The 19,052-nt window shown below is 47.9% G+C and overlaps 2 protein-coding genes across 11 annotated transcripts in view; both read right to left on the bottom strand.

Moving 5' to 3' along the window:
- Nucleotides 1-607: 607 nt before the first annotated feature.
- On the bottom strand, nucleotides 608-5,630 carry LOC119206340 (acyl-coenzyme A thioesterase 1-like). The gene is given in 4 exon segments (XM_062557565.1): nucleotides 608-1,415; nucleotides 1,417-1,473; nucleotides 1,575-2,029; nucleotides 5,531-5,630. Coding segments are annotated over 3 exon segments (900 nt in total). The 5' UTR covers nucleotides 2,026-2,029; nucleotides 5,531-5,630; the 3' UTR covers nucleotides 608-1,023.
- A 153-nt stretch (nucleotides 5,631-5,783) lies between these two features.
- LOC119204974 (supervillin-like) overlaps nucleotides 5,784-19,052 on the bottom strand; it is a 29,854-nt gene continuing 16,585 nt past the window's right edge. For 5 of the 10 annotated variants that reach the window (XM_037457344.2, XM_037457337.2, XM_037457338.2 and 2 more), the window contains 25 exons: nucleotides 18,467-18,926; nucleotides 17,560-17,692; nucleotides 17,128-17,178; nucleotides 16,137-16,214; nucleotides 15,801-15,948; nucleotides 15,371-15,466; nucleotides 15,157-15,237; nucleotides 14,830-15,007; nucleotides 14,547-14,725; nucleotides 14,186-14,341; nucleotides 13,907-14,043; nucleotides 13,462-13,609; nucleotides 13,237-13,382; nucleotides 12,356-12,531; nucleotides 11,806-11,953; nucleotides 11,369-11,648; nucleotides 11,078-11,229; nucleotides 10,895-11,000; nucleotides 10,337-10,544; nucleotides 10,098-10,231; nucleotides 9,608-9,766; nucleotides 9,390-9,533; nucleotides 8,376-8,497; nucleotides 8,122-8,277; nucleotides 5,784-6,541 (listed from right to left, as the gene is read on the bottom strand). In XM_037457344.2, the coding sequence (XP_037313241.2) occupies nucleotides 6,455-6,541; nucleotides 8,122-8,277; nucleotides 8,376-8,497; nucleotides 9,390-9,533; nucleotides 9,608-9,766; nucleotides 10,098-10,231; nucleotides 10,337-10,544; nucleotides 10,895-11,000; nucleotides 11,078-11,229; nucleotides 11,369-11,648; nucleotides 11,806-11,953; nucleotides 12,356-12,531; nucleotides 13,237-13,382; nucleotides 13,462-13,609; nucleotides 13,907-14,043; nucleotides 14,186-14,341; nucleotides 14,547-14,725; nucleotides 14,830-15,007; nucleotides 15,157-15,237; nucleotides 15,371-15,466; nucleotides 15,801-15,948; nucleotides 16,137-16,214; nucleotides 17,128-17,178; nucleotides 17,560-17,692; nucleotides 18,467-18,926 (3,863 nt within the window). In that variant the 3' untranslated portion in view covers nucleotides 5,784-6,454. Of the gene's footprint in view, nucleotides 6,542-7,650; nucleotides 7,877-8,121; nucleotides 8,278-8,375; nucleotides 8,498-9,389; nucleotides 9,534-9,607; nucleotides 9,767-10,097; nucleotides 10,232-10,336; nucleotides 10,545-10,894; nucleotides 11,001-11,077; nucleotides 11,230-11,368; nucleotides 11,649-11,805; nucleotides 11,954-12,355; nucleotides 12,532-13,236; nucleotides 13,383-13,461; nucleotides 13,610-13,906; nucleotides 14,044-14,185; nucleotides 14,342-14,546; nucleotides 14,726-14,829; nucleotides 15,008-15,156; nucleotides 15,238-15,370; nucleotides 15,467-15,800; nucleotides 15,949-16,136; nucleotides 16,215-17,127; nucleotides 17,179-17,559; nucleotides 17,693-18,466; nucleotides 18,927-19,052 lie in introns of all 10 variants that reach the window. The other 5 variants (XR_005117298.2, XM_037457339.2, XM_062557564.1 and 2 more) reach the window with 5 other exon arrangements.

Below are 19,052 nucleotides of genomic sequence, written 5' to 3'. Positions count from 1 at the left end.
TAATCAGTGTAGTGTACTCGTACACTTAAACGCACAAACATCACTACGAATTAAATTGGCGACGTACCTGAACCTCTTCTGTGTCTCTACATTGATAGTGATTAACCTCATAGTATTACAGTATATGTATATAATATAGTGCTCAATGAGGCTACATACCGTTAGATAGATGACATGCTCATTAGTGATTAAAGTCATCGTTTTTAATATCTATGGAACAACTGTCAAAGAGGCTACAGTTAGACAGGTGACATCATTAGTCATTTACATTTAATATTTATGAGGCAGTGATAAATGGTGCTACAGTTAGATTTACATTTTCACACACGAAGGCTGAATGTTGACAAACCAACCGCAGAAAAGTTGCTTTAACAACTAACTTCCCGTCTAAAAACGTCTCAGAAACTTAGACTTACAGTTGTGTTTATTTCCATCTATCTTTGTTGCCTGTTGCTGAGGTGAAATGCATTCTGGGATATTTGGCTCTTACAAGAACAGACGAGCCTGCTCCGATACGTGCCCGGTAAAATGGGCGGGGCTGCGACTGATGACGTTTCACGAGGTCACGAGAACAAAAGTCCACACAAGACCGCATATTGAGAAAGAGCCAGCGTCATTATTCTTCCCCTCGTGTGTGTCTCACGTGACAATTTCCTGCATTTTGTTAGTTGAGACGAACTGTTTTTGTGGATTTTGCTCGCTCCCGGTTGGAGTTGTTTAGAGTTTATTTTTGTTAACTAGTAAAGAACCACCTTTTTCTGATATATTTAGCTTATATGAAGTTGATTAAAACCCCTAAATATGACTCTGCCAAATTAACAGTGTAATGTAACCATTTGAGTGTTGGAAAGAGGCAAAAGAGAGAGACTGCTTTGTGTTTTTGATAAAAACATAACATGTAACAATGCTGTATGTTTGTATTTCTGTAGTTTTATTATTTTCACTTTCTCTGATAGGACAGTTGTAACCCCCCCCCCCCCCTCTCAGCTGTTACCCATGTCTCTCACATCAGGATATTTACATCTAGAGTTTAGCTTTAGTCTGCGTGGTGTCACAGCTCAGGTGAGTCCTGAAGAACTCCTGGATCTTCTTCCACAGGTGGACCTCAGCAGCAGCGTGGGACCTGGCCTCGCCCCCCCACAGGACCACCCTGCCTGCAACCCCATGTAAACTGGAGGGGCAGTAGGGTCCGTAAGGCGGCTCTAGGTAGTGCCCCGCTCCGGGGTAACACACACTCTCAAAGTTGTCCTTCCCGTGGCGCTGCAGTCGCTCCACCATCATGTCCACGTAAGCCTTGCTGTCCCAGTTGAGGTCGTCCTCGGAGGCCGCAAAGAGGAGACGTCCCTCTGCCCGTTCCACAGGAATCAGGGTGGCCTCGTTCTCCTCTGCACGGGGGTCGTTGAGAACCTTCTTTCTCTGACAAACCTCCACCGAAGGTATAGAGATCCAACACTGCGGGGAACGGACCTTCTCCTGGATCAACACACGAGAACGCAAACGGTTAACACAAAACATGATAACCAATTACTTTGAATGTTGCCTATTGAAGGATTTGCATGTTAGATAAGAAGAACCTGGCGGAGTGAAGACGACCCCACGAATATTCCCCTCTTTGATTGGGCGCCGGATGACCCCATCTCCGATCAGGAGCCTCTCATTGGTCGCCTCTGCCAGCATCCCGCCCTCCTCCTCGTGCACAGAGAACTTCACCACGTGGGGGTTTAGAGACTTGGTTCTTTGAAACCTCTTGTGCAAAGCGTCCGGCCTCATGGACCAAAGCAGACCCATGGGTTCGACGCCGGTGTAGGTCCCCCCGAGGGAGGGGTCCCTCTCCAGGTCGATCCGCCCGCTCCCATCGGCCCTGACGGTGGCCGAGGAGCTGAACACGACTCCCTTCTCGTCAGTGGATCTGGCTCTCAGGGTGACCACCTGCCTCGACCTCAGCCCGGCCACCTTCACCTGGACGGGCTCGTCAAACATGCACCTGGCTCTCGGCAGCAGACTCAGGCGGACTTGGGAGGACATCCTTCTGAAACATGAAGACCGATGCATTGACAGGGATTAAACGTGTGGTTCCCAAACTTTTGGGCTTGGGACCTAAAAGGGAGTTTTTCCCTGTGCCGGTTTCGGGACACAGGATTCACACGTGTACAGACTGTAAGTTTGTAATTTGTGCAATTTTGGGCAATAAAAAATGTCTTATGTATTTTGTAAGTGTCAGATGTCTTCAAGTTGCCCTAAAGGAGTCATGGCTCCACTAAAGAGCTCACATAGTTTCGTGCCCAGGAAACTAACGTCACGGCACTGATAGAGTGATGAGCGGGAAAACGAACGCGCTAAACAAGAATGATGGAGACGGACAAAACAGACGCAAACCCAGCTGAAATCGAATGAAAATACGAAGCGTAGCCGCTAAACCGGAAGTACGTAGATTTTCACAGTAAGAATCGACGCAACCGTCTGTAATGACAGCGGTTACCATGGTAACAAGAGGAGAAAAGTTCATTAACGGATATGAATAAATAATCCTGGTCTGACAGGATGTGTTAGCAGCAGTAGGTGACTACACTCGCTGCTCTTGGCTCTGATATTTATTGTCCACGTAGTGTGTTGCTTCAGTGAGCAAAACAGAGACAGTTTAAGGAGATCGCAGAGTAAACGGTCCGCCACTGGAGTGCATACGTCCCGACGTCCCACCCATCAGCCGGAAGCGTCGATAAGAGCATGGTTGTGTGCAAGCTGTGCAACAAGGAATTCACATCGAGCCTCAAGTATCACCTCAACGCAAAACAATTAGCAGCTAGCGTGGACGTTAGCCCGACTCCGAGTACAAGGACCCACACCCAACCCACACTGCACCAGATGACTGCTTTAAGGACCAGGGTAACTAAGTCCACGTCTGAAAAAATAACCAATGTTCTGAATGTACTTGAAAGTATTGGTCTAATTAAAAAAACATAGTTTACAGAAGGTCTACTTACCTATAGGCTACCTGAAGTTCTGAAAGTACTATATTTCTAAATATGCTATTGCTACACTTGCCTGCTGGAATTGGTTCAACAAAAATAAAAATCCATGTGAAAAAAATTACTTCTCACTGTTCTCAGGTCAAATATTTATGCAATTAAAATGCGATTAATTTCGATAAATTAATTACAAAGCCTCTAATTAATTAGATTAATATTTTTAATCGAGTCCCGGCCCTAGTTATTAGATGATCTGCACTAAAATCATCTATCTCTTTTATTTTTATTTTATTATAATTGCTATTTCACTTTCATTTGTAAAGGTCTTCCTTCAATTAAAAACAACTAGATTGAGATTTATTTTCCCTTGTCTTTTTTTAACCACACTAGAATCCCGCACCCAACCCAGCTGTTAAATAAGCAACTCAGTAACTTTTACTCTGAGTAGATTTTTAATGAGCTACTTTTTACTTTTACTTGAGTAAATTTTTAGACCGGTGGCTTTACTTGTACTTCAGTCAAATTTTACTTAAGTAACAGTACTTTTACTTGAGTACAAAGTTTTGTGACTCTTTCCACTTCTGCCGGCCCTGCTAGGGGTGGATGCGATGGTGCAGGCTTGATCTGCTCCCAGGAGTTCTGGAGAGGGTCCATCAGGACGGTGTCAGTCTACTGCTGGTTGCCCCATACTGGCCGGCCCGAGTATGCTTTGCTTGCCATTTCTTCCCTCAAGAGAATTGAAGATCTGCAAGCACTCTCAGTGGCTCCTTCGTGCTTGGAATTTACGCCCGGTATGGTAAAGGCGTTCCTACTTCCTTACCCCCGCTATATTCCTAAGGCGCCGTCCAGTTCGGTCGGGCCTATCGTGCTGCAGGCCTTCTGTCCTCCTCATTCTCCTCCTTCAAACAGAGTCATTCCACTTCTGCATCATTTGTATGTATTGATTGAAAGCAAACCCCTTTAAGTTTCTTTTGTGCTGTTATTTTTTTCTTTCCTCAAATTGAAATCCAACCAGCGTGTCTTCAGTAAAAGTAAATAAAGAAAAAACAATACGGTGAAAATTTCCTACATAAGACTATTCAATCCATTTAAAAAAACATCCCAGAATGATTTAAAACAAAGCTGCAAAGGTATCGGAAACGCAATACTAATTTGTAGGTCAATACTCACCATTTATTGCAAAACAAAAAATAGTTGTGAATAAAAGGATAACAATCTTATTTGTTTCACTCTCACAGGAAATGCAGTGTAATACATCTAGGTATCCATCTATCTGTTTTGAAAGAGCGCCACCAGCCCAATGCAACTTCGCTGTGGTTGAAAACGGTACTGCACCCAAATGACGTTCTATGACGTGTTGACAACAATTCCATTCAATAGAACGCGTCATTTAAAAAAATAACAAAACAAGCTAACGGCTCGTATTTCATGCTAACAACACACAACTCACAAACAGTCGTATAATCACCACTGTGGCAGGAACAAATGTGATTTAATCCGGGGGCACCTCACCAATCAGCACATGAACTGAGCAAAGGGATTTTTTTAAATGAATATGTCTTGATAATTCATAAAAAAATATGCGTTTACGCGGCGGTAGGTAATTACCCACAATGCAACAGGGCAGCTTTGGCCTGTTTTAAAAAACATGACATGTTGTGCACCATGACTGAGTCAACTGTGGTCGAATTGAAAAAGGGGCCGTAGTTCATTATATCGGTAGAGCTCAGGGATTCCTCTCTGTCGCGGTTGCCTTTTCTCAGAGAGACATTCTGTTTTATCATAGAAGTTCACTGACAGACTTGATATTGTCCCTGTTGCAGGCCAGTCAGAGCCAAAGTTCACTGCAGTCGCTTACTGCAAATTGTAGTCACAGTTTACACTGAATAGTGTCTGTTGTCCATGTTGTAGGCCTTACACGTGAGACCCCATGTAACTCCCTAACAAGTGTCGCATAATCCCTGGAACAGCCTCACTGGGACGCTGCGATTGGCGCAGTTGGGACAGGCTAACTTTTTAGCCCCAACCAACAAATTTTAAAATAAAGTACCGTTTTAAATTGAAACGCCCATTAACACAGAATGGGCAGTTTATATGTGTATTCACATATTTACACATAGTGATTTGCATTCGACAATATTAATATAAACAAAAATAATATATTTCTTCTCAGTTAATTATTTAACATTTATTACAACATTTAGCACACTAAGTACATCTTTCTTAGATGTGCGGCTTTCCCTTCACACCGGTCCGGCTGATCTGGGCCCAGTTGTTTCCCTTCTGGTGTCAAACGGCTCTTTGAGGAGACAATGGACCCATAGTACATCAATGTATAGAGAGATCTATTCTCCATGAGCTATTCAAAGAAATACCAATGGACGCCGCGATGCATTGGAACTTCCTTCTTTGACATCAACATGTTACTTTTGAGGCAACCCCACATTCGTACATCCTTTTGCTGGAAATACTGGGTCAAGCACCAGATTGTGCTCCACTGAGAACCCTGTTAAGTCCTGCCAAGTGGCCAAAAACTCAAAACAGGCATCGCCGAATGTACCTACCTTCAGTTCCAGGAATAGTCTGAAATATCGGCCTCGCTGTCTTTCTTCTCTCACTGTCCGCTCACACGGCTTTAAAACTCTGGTAAATAATGTGGTCAGACTTTGGACCCTCATTGGAGAGAGAGAGAGAGAGAGATCCTCACAGCAATGCTTCGGTCTGTGACCTCTCACACAGAGAGTCAGTCGTGGAGGGAAGGCCTCGTTTATTCTTGAGGAAAAAAGCCGAGCTAAGAGACACAGAGCGACACGTGGATCGAGTTGAGCATTATCGTGATTTAATTCACTTTGTCTTATATATCACAAAGAAAGTCTTTAAAAATGGCAGACTATATTTTCTGTATATAAACTGTACACAAAACGCAAGGCACTATACATTCAGAGCTGCTGCTTCTCTGTCTCCGACAAGTCAAACCTTCTTTTTTTATTTTAAATTACAACTCCTTCAAGCCGAGGGTCACTTCAGCTGCTCACGGTAGACACTGTAGACCACAACCACTAAAACCAAGGAAAGCTCTCCTCACAACACGGGACGCGACACGTTTTTTTTTTACACGGACACGCGCACTTTTTACATCGACAATTCACACAAACATTATATACAATCGCGCACACACACAGACACACATTAACACGCGACCAAAGCGGGGCACCAGCTCGTCCCCCGTGTGCACCTCCTCATCCGTGAGTCTTTGGTGCCGGGCGGAGACTCGTGGACAGGTGAGCACCAGGTGTGTGTGCGCCCTCACCTCCTCTCCCCCCCCCCCGGGGGTCGGGGGGGAAGTTGAAAGGTAAAAGGGGAGTATAAGCGAGGCCTCATCCGTCCCTCCGTCCCGATGTCAATAAAAACCGGCTTCCTGCGTCTCCATCTCAGCTGCACTTTATTTATTTATTTCTTCCGCTTCCATCTTCGATTTAAAAACTTCCTCAAAACAGTCCTTTGGCCTTCTTTAGGTTCACTTGCTTCCACCCTGGTAGACCTTCGTATTCCTCTCTCGTCATCTCCAGAGCTTCCTGCGGTTGTGAGGAGAAGAACGTGCATTAATCAGGAGAAAGAACCACTGAAGGATCGGTTTCTATAGGACGTGTTGGTAAAAAGCAGCATCTTGTACATCTTGGACTTCTCTGTCACATCTTTCCATTTGTTCATGTTCATGTTCATGTTCACTCGGGTCGTGTTAAAGGGACTTAATGTCTTAATTCTACTTCTACTGGTGGTTTTTCATGCTTCCATTTTGTGCTCCAAACACAGACAGTGAGTCAGACTGCAGCATAGCTGATGGTGAATCACAAGTGCAGAGGAAATGCTCTCAGGTGTGTGTGTGTGTGTGTGTGTGTGTGTGTGTGTGTGTGTGTGTGTGTGTGTGAGAGAGAGAGAGAGGGGAGGAGAGCAGCGGCAGCAGAGAGGAACACACAGTGTCAGGTGGAGAACAGGCACCTTCTAAAGAGGAGACGAAATGAACAATGGCTGCACAATTAAATGTCTCAATCATCACTAAAAGGTTTCAAGTCGTGCGTATTAATGAAATGTGTTGAAAACACCGGAATCCAAAAAACCCCATCGAGGTTTATGTTGAAGCATGAGACACTTCTCCTAGTGATTGAAAACTTAATATGACTTAATATTTGAGCTGATCGTATATATCTCATTTTATCAATAAAAATATATAATGCAAGTTCAAAGAGAGTTAAAACCCAGAGAATATAATTAGGTGTCATTTGGTATTATTGCTTGATGAATAACAAATCAACGATTTAAAAAAATATCTTCATTTCCTGTCACATGACGAGTAGATTAAAGAGTTGCGCTTCTACTACTTGGTTTATACCTGAACCTCTTACTTAAATGCACAGACACTTTTCTATTTGTTCTCAATACTCCATCTGAGCCGCAATGGGCTCTTAGTTCGTGTGAAGCAGCTTCTCGGCCGCCTCTCGAATCAAAACGTTCATCCGGACGGAATCTTTTCAGACGGAATTGTGCAGCCAGGCGCAAAACTTTCCTCCTCGAGCAGCACCACGGAGATTTCATACCACGTTAAGAAAGACAGAGCGAAGGCGACGTGCTGTGAGGACGGACAGGCCGCCCCGGATGCCGAAATCACACGAGTGGCTCTTCTTACCTGAATCCACCTACGACTTGCTCTGTGAAATGAGAGTTAGAAGCGTTAGGACGCATGACCTCAACCAGGAGTTGTAGACGTAGAGGGAAGCTCCACCTCCGAAGGGTCTGTTTCAATCGCTATCAACACACAGCAGAACTTTGCCCTTTGCCCTTTCCTCTCTCTCCTAAGGGCCCTCGGGAGGTTTGTGCTGTCTTTTCATTTGCACATCTTCTGTGTATTTGACCTTAAGACGGAGCAGATAGGGGATGAAAGTGATGCACGTTGCTCGCGGCCGCCACTCTTTCTTTTGTGAGTTTGCCCCAGAGTGTAAAGTATTTCAAAAGTTACTTCAAACATTTATCGGATCTTCTGATGAGAAACTTCCTTGAAGTATTTCTGATTACGTATTTCTGTCAGAACGACCTCCGCCCTCTGAAACGCGCATGTTTATTTTTAACATTGCAGCAGAAATCTAACCCTAACCCTCACCTCAAAGTCCTGGTCGGACAGGTAGAGCTCCAGGCGCAGCGGGTCCACGCCCTCTGGGAGCGGCCGCGCCTGCAGCCGAGCCAGAGGGAAGGTGTTCTGACAGAGCCGGGCCAACACGTCCTCCACCAGGATGATCTGGTTACACACCTCCGCCTCCTGCAGCCGGAGGACACGGCATGAGGCCTCGGGCGCCGATGATGTCATAGCGTCATCGGACAGTGCGCTGTGTGTGTGTGTGTGTGTGTGTGTCGGACCCTCTCGGTGATCTCGGCCACGTCCTCTCTGTGCTCCCAGCTGGGGAACATGTTGGTGAAGGTGAGCGGCTCCAGACCGGCGTGGATCAGGTACGACTTCTGAGGCTTCTTCTCGTTCCTCTCTGCAGAGGGAATTTCAAATCTCAGGTTTGTTTTCACTATTTCCAACAAAAGTCCCACTTGTTTTCTTGTCAAAATGCACTATTTCCACTTTGAACCCTTAAAACGAAAGCAGTAAAGTGTAGAGCTGCAACTAACGATTATTTTAATAATCGATTCATCTGTCGATTATTTGTTCGATTAATCGATGAATCGGATAAAACAATAAAAAATGTAAAAACATTAATTTCCAACCCTTTATTGAAAAATAGAACTGACTGTGCACTTTCTAAATATGTTTTGCACTAACAGATTGCTCCTTGAACATCCCTAAGTAAGCAAATAAAATGGACTAACACAAAAAACATACACACATCACATGATGTATACTTTACAGCCGCCAAATTAAATATATTAGGCACAAAATCAAATCAATATTGCTGCACCACCCGTCACTGGGCGCGCTGTTTCAGACCGAACAATAATAAAGGTTACACCTTGAAGTCGAGCGCGGCGATTAGAACGTAAAACTACTGGCGCTGCAAAGAAAACCGCAGCACCACCCCCCCCCCCCCCCCCCCCCGTTGCCCGCTAGGACCCGCACCCCCCATTCAGTGTGAAATATTTAGGTCGCATTGGCTTCTCTTCCTCCGCATGTTTCAGAACAGTAGTACGGGTCTCTCTGATGTTCTGCTGCGCGAGCGCTCAACTTTTTTTTTCTCAGCTCTGCGCGCGCAACTTTCTTTTAATACTCAAAGATAATAGTCGCGCGACACAACGAATCGATAATGAAATTCGTTGCCAACGCTTTTAATAATCGATTTTAATCGATTTCATCGATTCGTTGTTGCAGCCCTAGTAAAGTGTTCAAACACTTTATTTCATCATATCAGCCACCATCAGGGTTGCTCCCACCTTTGCAGTACTGCAGCACCGTCTCCATCGCGCACTTTCTGTCCGAATCCCAGCGGATGCGGGCCGAGCCGGTGCTCTCGCCCTCCTGAGGCCACCAGCCCTGCCACAGGTACACCTCGTGGAAGTTATCCACCAGGAACAGCGCTGACGGAGAGGGGAAGGGTTACATCTCTGCACGACACAAAGACAGGAGGCGCACCTGGCTGAGCGGCGCTCACCGGGTTGCTGTGGGGCGTTGTACAGGTCCTCCTGCAGGAAGGGCAGCGAGCTGACCAGGCCCGGGGCTCTGGACGGGTGGAAGAACTCACTCGCCACAAAGTCTCCAGATGTGCTGCTCAGCTGGAAGAGCCGGGGGGTGAAATGGAAGTTTCCTGGATCTGAGCAGCAAAATCCAAAAAACATCATTTGATCATCTTGATCTTATTTAGGTGCTGATCACATATTGCCCAATTCAAGTAATTAATCAGTAATTCAAGTTCCTTTGATAACTTCATACACTTTGGATTTAAGGGCTTTTGATTTGAAGACAATAATAAATGTCCAGGAGGAACTTGATTTTGGCCCCTGTGGATAAAAGAGGTGCCAGAGTCCCTTTAGAAGATGAACTCACTCTCTAACTATTTGCACAATATTGGACCCCTCTGGTTTCTATAAGTAAATAATTGTACTAATTGTGTGAGAGGTGAGAGTAGAGATGAAGTAACTGACCTTGCAGCATGCAGTCGTAGGCCTTCCTGTCTTTCCTCCCCAGAGCCTCCCAGAAGCCCGGAGGCTCCGCCCCCTCATCGCACTCATGGATGGTCACCTTGCTGCTGCTATGGAGACCCGCCTCCAAAGGACACCTGAGGGGGGAGACAGAAGGCATGTTTCATGGCAACCAAACATCCCCCCCCCCCGGTTGCAATCATTCGAATCAGCGTCTCGAAAGTCGTCCCGAGGAAACTCACTGTTGTTTGATCTCGAGCGCGGCGGCGCTCCCCACCCCGCGGGTGTGCAGCTGCGTCTTGCATCCGTGCCACAGGTAGATGACGGCCTTGTTGATGTTGAGCAGGATCATGGAGGCTCTGGAGCGCAGGCTGCTGCAGTGACACGCCACCTCCAGCAGGTGGCCCTCCACCGGCACCTCGCCCCGCACGCAATACAGACGCCACTCACCTGGGGGCAGACGGGGGGTCGGGTCACTCAGGACAGGATTCCCTTCTGATAGTAACACTTGACTTCCTTTTCATGACAGTTAGACCTTTTTTTCAAAGGCAGCATTTTCATTCAAATGATGAAGATAATTGTCATTTTGAAATTATTTAAAAATCTCCAGCACTTTAACTGTCAAGTTAAATGCTTTGTATTTAAAATAAATTGTCACTTTTTACAGGTTACAATGGGGGAAGCTTCAGATGTAGATATTTAATAATAATTCACAAATATGCAGCATCCTCTACATCCTCTGTGAACCTATTCTGCTTCTGGTGAGTCGTTAAAGGAGCAGATGTGTGAAAAAGCTTTACTCTGAGTGTTCTCCTCCTCCTCCTCCCTCTTGCCGGCGTGGACGATCATCCCCCCGTTGAAGCACTGCAGGAAACACGGAGGCTCTTTTCCCTGCTGCACCTGGACCTGCGACACACAGCGCGTGTTACCGCCAACCAAACACCGCTTCGGGTGATCGGTAGGAAGCGTTCGCAACGTTGTACCTGCGCCCCTCGTTCCTCGTCCAGCTCCACCGTCATCAGCGCCGACGTCCCTTTCTCGCTCACGGTGGAGTGTCGACCCTGCCAGAAGAAGTAGCAGCATCTCTCCTTCCCCGGCCCGCTGCTCCTCGCCTCGGGGTTCTGCCGACGACCAACTGACACACACACACACACACACACACACACACACACACGCGACCAGAACATCAACAAAATACCCTGAAGAGTCCATAACGATGGTGTTACTGCAGCAACTTCATCTCCCTGAAACTGAAACCTGTTGTCTCGTCTGACCTGAGGTGTTGACCGTGTACTTCCACTTGACCACGTAGGCGTCCCCCTCGTGGAAATGGCCGATGCTCTGGCGCGGCAGGCGGCTGTAGTCGAACTCCAGGATGTGCCAGACGTCCACGGAGGCCGTGCTGATCTCCTGGGTCCTCATGTGGTCCTCGGTCTCCACCGGGCCGTGGCCGCGGCCGACATTCGACCCGTCCAGGATGGTGCAGATGGCCGACTGGAGGACGGGGAGCATCAAGGCGGCGTCGTAGGGCCGGCACTCTCGCCCCGGTGTCTCCTGAGGGAAATGTCATTTAATGACGAAAGGATTTTAAGGAGTGTTAATAGCATCCTGCATGGTTTGATAGGTCACATGTGCTTCTCTGGGATGCTTCGTACTGCATCCACCCAAAAGCATGACAAGCACTACAACCCTCCTCATGAAGGCTCTGCACCTTCTGCTCGGGTACCAGCTCGCCGCCGTCCTTCGTCGTCGGCGACTTCGCGTCCGTCCAGTCCACGAACTTTTCTTTGAACAAGACGGTCTCGTTGTGCTGAGTCAGCCTGCCGAATACGGCCCAGTCAGGGCGGCCCTGGCCCTTCCTGTGTCCATGTGAAAATATGCCATGATCAAACTTCATCCTATGTTAACCCTGTGTGAATATGCATTTAATAGTTATAAATAGTGTACATCGTAGTGTTTGACAGTTTGTAATCACTGTGGCTCCAATATAAGGCAGATCGGGACAATAACGTTTTATTTACATACGTTTGCTTTGTCTGTCAAATTACTTTGTGAACTTTGTACGGTGCTGCAGGAATGACAATTATCATCAGGAGACTATTCATCATTTATGATTATAAATAATCAAGAGCAGAAATACAGATGTGTTCATGTGTACTTGTATTGGTTATAATGTGGGGACATGCATTAGGTTACATTAAGCATTCCGAAAATGAAGTAAATAAAATTTGAATGCAGGTGTGTGTGTGTGTGTGTCCCACCTGGGTATGAGTGTATTGCATCCTCCGGGGTCAAGTGGGTTGATGTCACAGCACGTGTAGTCAAATGTCCCGTTCCAAAGGTGCTTGGCCAGCTGGAAGGCCACTTTCCTCTGAGCCAGAGTCACTTCTTTACCGTGCCACACGTACACCTCGCTGCCAAAGTCAAACACCAGCACCTGCCCCCCGAAACAAGGGGAACGCATGTGAGGTGAGAGAACGTCTCCACACGACACCATCTGTACACTTTATGTAACAGTGTGTGGGAGTGTTACAACAATGTAAACACGGGCTGGAATATAAACATATTGTAACATAAACAAACTTTAAAAAATGTGACAATAGAGTAAAAACATTCACAATTTTTCTTAATAATGTGCAAAAAAAAAAAAGCAATTTGAGTTAGCCCTCCTGTCCTCATCCCGTTTACATTTTTCAGTGGTAGCGGTACACAGATGGATGTAGGAGGTGCTCGCCATTGCACCTGCTGTTGCTAAGCAACACGTTTCAGACCAGCCAGAAGCCGAGAGCTCCTCTTAAGAACACCGACATATTACAAATATTGATGTCGGGAGCTTGGGGCCTGAAAGGGAAAAGTCCACCATCGGAAAACCGTTAAACGCAATTACGTTGTGGCATGAGGTTACAAACTGTGATGAAGCCGAATTGTTCTGCTGGCAACAGAAACCCGCCCTCCACATCTGGCCTGAGGGCCACTAAGGGCAGGATGAACAGTGGCAGCTAAAAAGTTACCATCAAGGATTCAAGTCCAATGACCTAAATATAACAAATCCATTAAGTATCGTTTGCTAACGTGGTGCCCTTCTCGTTGATTGAGTCTCTTTAAATCCACAAACAAGAGAGCAGAACGTCGTCCCACTGACCTCCTTGGAAGCCAGCAGAGAGCTGCGAGGCACCTTCCCCCACTCGTCGTCGTCGGGAACCAGTTTGTCGTCCAGCAGTCTGAAGATGCAGTTGGTCTCCACGATGGCGTTCTCAAACCGCTCGTCCTCCTCCGGCGGGCCGGCCGCTACGAGAAGAATCCGCGGCGCGTCAACGCGGCAAAAACATTCTGAGAGCCGCGACGCGGTGAGAAGGTGACTCCTTACGTTGGTGAGCAGTCTGTCCGCCGAGGATTGACCAGAACAGCTGAGCGTCTGCACCCTGCGGGTCGACCCCTTCCTCGATGGTCTGCACCCGATCGGCCCTGCAGCCCATGTCCTTCTTCGTCTGGATGAAGGTGGCCAGGTCCATCGCCTGCGAGAGGGCAACAAAGAACGTGACTTTAGTGTCATGAACAATGTCGTTCTGCTTCACTATTACACGAACGTTGTGAGGAAAGGTGCCGCTCAGGCGACCTCAGATGACGTTATGGGTTTTATGTGCATTAAATCAGAATAAAATGTGTAAACAGCAGTGAACGAGGAGGCGAAGTAGAAAAATAAAAAAGTGTCTAGACAGACATCCCATGATTGTGTGCAGGGAACGGAGGCCAGACGGCGTTGACCCGATGAGCAGTTTGTGAGGATTCATAACACAGGAGCAGGCGCTCACCTTGGCCTTCTCGATGACGTTGGAGAACTCTCCCAGCCAGACGACGCAGTGCTCCGGGGCGACCAACAGGAAGCAGTCGCCGCTGTTCAGCGACGACGCCCTGGGCTCCACCAATCGGGTCTGAACGTGACGACGACCTGCAGAACAAAAAGAGATCCGTTTGTCACATTTGAGGCCTTTACATTTCCGTTCCTCCTTATCTTTCCACAAAAGAATAAACACGCCGAGTCAGCAACGGGGGGGGGGGGGGGTCCAGCATGCAGCACCGTCGTTCTTCACCTTTGACCTGCATCAGCATGAGGTTCTTGTACGGCACGGCGCTGTTGTTGGACATCTGCTCGGAGATGTTGACGCTGCGCAGACTCACGCTGCTGAAGTTCTCTTTACTGGCCAGACCCGCCAGAGCAGCCTCGGAATACTCCGAGGATTTATTCACTGGAATTAGGGAGTAAACGTTTAAAAGAAACGAATAAAAACCTTCAGAGTGCAGCGAAGCCTGCTCGAGGAGAGGGTCATTCCAATTAGCTCTTATTTACCCAAAGAACACAAAAGGTGGAGATGGCTGGAAGCAACAATAATGCTACCGATCATTTGAGCTTTTCCCAACAAACAACAAGCGACTACAACCACAAATGCTCACGCTGACTCTTCTCCGCCTTCATCCGCTTGCTCTCCAACTGCGCCACGTTCAGCCTCTGCTCCGTGTACTCGTGTCTGATGTCCTCTCTGGCCGCCAGCATCTTCACGGGGTTCCTGGACGCCCGGACGTTCCGGGAGGGACGCACCGACCGCTTGTGCTGCACCATGGCCGACGTCAGCCTGCAGCGGGAGGGGGGGGGGGGGGGGAGCGAGTTGGTGAGTGGGGGCCTTTAGGGGTTCGACTTGTGTGCAGCCGTCCCTAATAAGCTCCTTTGTGTGTTTACTTCGGGCCCTGGGAACCAAAGATGGAGTCGAAATCCTCGCTGATCTCGATCCTGGTGGGCATGCGCGGGAATTCGGCAACGCGTCTGTAGAACTTGGAGAAGATTTCGTCATCCAGCTTCATCACTTCCTTCACCGCCCTGTCGGTCACTGTTAGGGTGGTTTCCTGCAGACCAGCCACTGATCGGCAGAGGGAAAACAGCACATTAGGCCCAAACACGAGGTACGGACAGAACCAGGGTAGAAGTTGCCGAAATAGCAGAAAAACACTAACAAAGAGGCAAAGATGATAATAGCACTTAAGCAGCTTAAGGTCGGTGAGTTCATACCTTTGCTATTCAGACGTCCCAGGAAGCTCTCCAACTTGTCCAGTTTCTTGTCCGATTCCATTTCTGACCTCGCCTCAATTTCTAAAAGTGAAATATTACAAATATTTTTGCCCACCATTGCACACAAGATGAAATGATCTCAACCCGAAATGATTGATCCCTTGTGGTTAAAACAACAACAAATGAACCAATCGAGGTTCCGGATCAGTCTCACCTTCCTGTGGCTTGTTGACAGCCGGCATGCTGCTCTTGAGTTTGGTGCAGACCGGTGACAGGACGGGGCTGATGACGGAGGAGGAGGCCGCCAGGCCTGCGGACCCACGAGACAGGACGTCGCGTTTAATAACAAACATATTTCACTTAAAGGCTGGGAATCGGCCCTGTTTAATAACCTCGATTTCTCACTTTATTCTCTCAGTTTCACAACGAAACCACAGTGTTGTGTTTTTAAAATGTGAGGCTTTGTTTTCCCAGATCGCTGCACTGGGCCTTCACACGACTACCAGCAAGACACGTCAGCGTTTTCCATACTGGGAAACACGTCTCATCTGGAGAGGGTGCAGTCGCGTTTTTGTCATCTTTGGGCCTAGAAGTCCTGCAGGTGGCACACCTCCCCGAGGGAAACGGCGGTTCCGCACACTGACCTTTCCTGACCATACGAGCGGCCACGGTGTACTGCGTGGAGTCGTTGGCTGCTCCTTTGCCCTTCGTCCTCCAGGCGTCCTCCCGCACGGAGATCATCAGTTTTCTCTCCTCGATGGACATCTGCGCCTCGATCTGCTCTCCCATCTTCTGCACGGAGGAGGGGGGGGGGGGGGGGGGATTTAAAGGTTGTGTCGAGAGTTGCATTCAAACTCAACACAGAGCTTACGGAGCGATTATTCACGTGGTCACATGATCAAATCGATCCGAGCCCGCGTGAAGTGTCGTACTCAGTAGTGCATGCGGCGCACCGGGGCGTGCTGGGTGCTCGTCCTTACCTGACAATGGTGGTCAATGTACTGACACTTTTGGCCAAGGGAGATAGTAGGAGAAAAGGTGGAGGAGAAGACGGGCTCCTGAGGATGCAGAGGTGGATGGAAAAGTGAAAGAAAGGAAAGCGAAGGAGGAGAAGGAAGAAAGAACGATGAGCATGCAGATGAAAGAGGGATGCAAAGGAGAGAAGGACAGAAACTGGGAATGTAACGTGAATGTTGTAAAGCTATAATGCTGCTTACAGACTTAATCTAGAAGCTCTGTAAGCAATAAGGACCTTATTTAGTAACAACAACTGCAAGGAACGATTTCTCTACATTTTGAATTTGAACAGTTTTGAATCTGGCACATTAAACCGCTAGAGGAGCAAAAACACCGCTTAAGGTGCGTTAAGTAATAATTGAAATATATGTTTATCATGTAGCAGGGGTCCACAAGTACTCTGTGTTTAACCAGCTAAGATTATTCCATTTAAATAATCTTTTGAGGAGTCATGACTCAAAACAATCCAGTACTTTCTTTTCAGGGAATACAAAACCTTAAAAATAAATGATGTTTTTTGGTAAACTTTTGTCCTTTAACCACTGAAACTCGTGCTTATCTCCATCATCTGCTCTACTGGACTTATGGAATATGTGGAATGTATACATACATACAGCATTAATGTGCTGACATCAAATGTATATATATTTATATTCACTACAATTTTGCTTTAATGATGGCCATAAAAAATTCAGGTTTAAAATGGTTGTTGGAAGTAGAATTAATATAAAAGGACAACGTTTTCTATATACCTAACTGATTTTGAATTAAATGGATTACTTAATGCCGCTTTCAGGACAGCATCAGCAAAAAGCTAAAGAAAGCACAGAAACTGGTCCATCCCTCCAAGTTAAAAAAAGCACACCCCCGGAGCAGCAATCACACAAAGTCCACGCCGAGCCGTGATTGGACAACACGAATCCCGCACGAAGCCGATTGGCCCTTTTGTCTTACCCACAGCTGCTCACACACAGCGGAGTGCTCTTGAACGACCACCCCTTCCTCCTGGAGGGGTTAAACACAGGGGAAGTCCTCAGTCAGACGGGGCGGGGGGGGGGGGGGGGGGGGGGGGGGGGGAAGGAGGGAGGGCATTGTTGCTTATAATGGGTTTTAGGGGGGAGACGGCCCACAGGATTACAGTCCCAACTGAATACTAATGCCGAGTAGAAAGAAAACGCAGCGTTGACCTGCAGCTGCTGTATTAACGGAGAGAGAAGCATATGTAACAAACTCCTGTTTGTTCCTGCCACTTTGGAAATGTAAAAAGGCCATCACACACTCCCCAAAAACATCACTTTTCACACACAGATTCGAGGGAGCTCGTGAGCTTCAACGCGGCGCCCCTTTAACGGGCGATGATGCGGTTTGATTCTGTCGATAACTGACCGTCTTCTCGCAGGTGGGCTCCGGCTCCCATGGCTGCGCCTGCTGCTCGGCGGACGCCGCCTTGACCACTTCCTGTTTCTTGTTGATCCTGTTCCTCCAGTCCTCCTCGCCACTCTTCTTCAGCAGGGCCACTCTGTCAGAAAGCAACAGAAAGGACATTTTGATGAAGGGGGCCCTCAGCCGATCATTTCGGACCAATCGGTGGGTCGGTCACTACAAACTTATAACAGATTCAAAATACTCCAAAACTCCAATAATATGTGGATGTACATTTGGGGTTTCTCATCCATTTTTGTGTACAAATTTGATGGAATAGTGATGCTTTTCGAATTTATGGGTGGAAATGGGGATAATTGGATTCTAAGAGCGTGCATATCTAGAACTGGAGAAACCAAAAAGAAGAAAGCCAATGTGGTGAAAAGGGGACAAAATGATTGTTCAAGGGTGAAAAAACAGGTCAGAGAGTGTCGCTGTTGAGCAGAGGCTGAGGGGTAAAGGAAAGTGTGTCATCATCTCAGGTGCTTGAGCGTGGACGGGCCAGAAATGAGGACACCTCAGGAATCTCTCCTCCCGGCTGTCCCCCCCCCCCAAAAAGTGTCTCTCTCACCTTCAAAATGTAAAACACTGCACACCCAGTTATTACCGGCCATTTGGCAGCGGAGTGGGAGCCCTTTTAATTTAAATTTCAACGATAAGAGTAGTGAGGGAAACAGAGAGCTCAGAGAAACCAATGGACAAGCATTGGGAGCAGAATGAAGCACAGCAAAGACTGTCGCCATTAGAGCATCAACATCACTGTCGCTCCGATTGTTTGTGCCTCAACGATCCCGTTCCCTGGTGGAACGTCGTCTCCACAGCAGCATTCCATACGACCCGGTGCCACGAAAGATCCCCAGCCGTCACTCACCTCTCCTTGATGGACATCTGTTTGGCGGACATGCCGTCGGACGGGAGGTCTATGGACTCGGTGGGGGACAGCAGATCTCCAGAATGGACACTGTCCCTGCCGAAGTCCTCGTCGGGGTCCAGGGACTGGGGATGGACCAGGGCCCGGGGGAAGCACTGGGGTTTGGGTGGAGTCTGCGGCGGGGGGGTCGTCTGCAGGTAGGGCTTGGGGAGAGGCTGGATGAATCCCTGAGGTCTGGCCTGCGTCGGCGGGGACCGAGGGGACTGAGGGGACGGTCTGGGGCACGTCGGGGGCGGGGGCTGACTGTCGGCCGGAGGTTTGGGCGGCGTGGGCGGAGGCTGCTGGGTGAAGGGTTTGGGGAGAGTCTGAGGAGGCTGCAGGCTGGTTGAAACGTGGGACGCCGTCCTGGACGAGGCCCTGGCGGTCGGTGGCCTCAGCGGTGCGGGATGATCCGGAACGTCTGAAAGCAGCATTCGTTTAAGTTACAACGTCTGGACCTGACAATCAGAATCAGAGACCTGCTGCACATCACTCGTAGCAACGTCTTTTCCTTGAGGTCAGGGTGAGGGTCAGTTGTGAAGCAATG

The sequence above is a fragment of the Pungitius pungitius genome, chromosome 15 (genome assembly GCF_949316345.1).
Source record: "Pungitius pungitius chromosome 15, fPunPun2.1, whole genome shotgun sequence".
Classification (NCBI taxonomy): domain Eukaryota; kingdom Metazoa; phylum Chordata; class Actinopteri; order Perciformes; family Gasterosteidae; genus Pungitius; species Pungitius pungitius.
The sequence above is the reverse complement of the archived record's forward strand: the minus strand, read 5'-3'. Positions and strand labels throughout refer to the sequence as shown.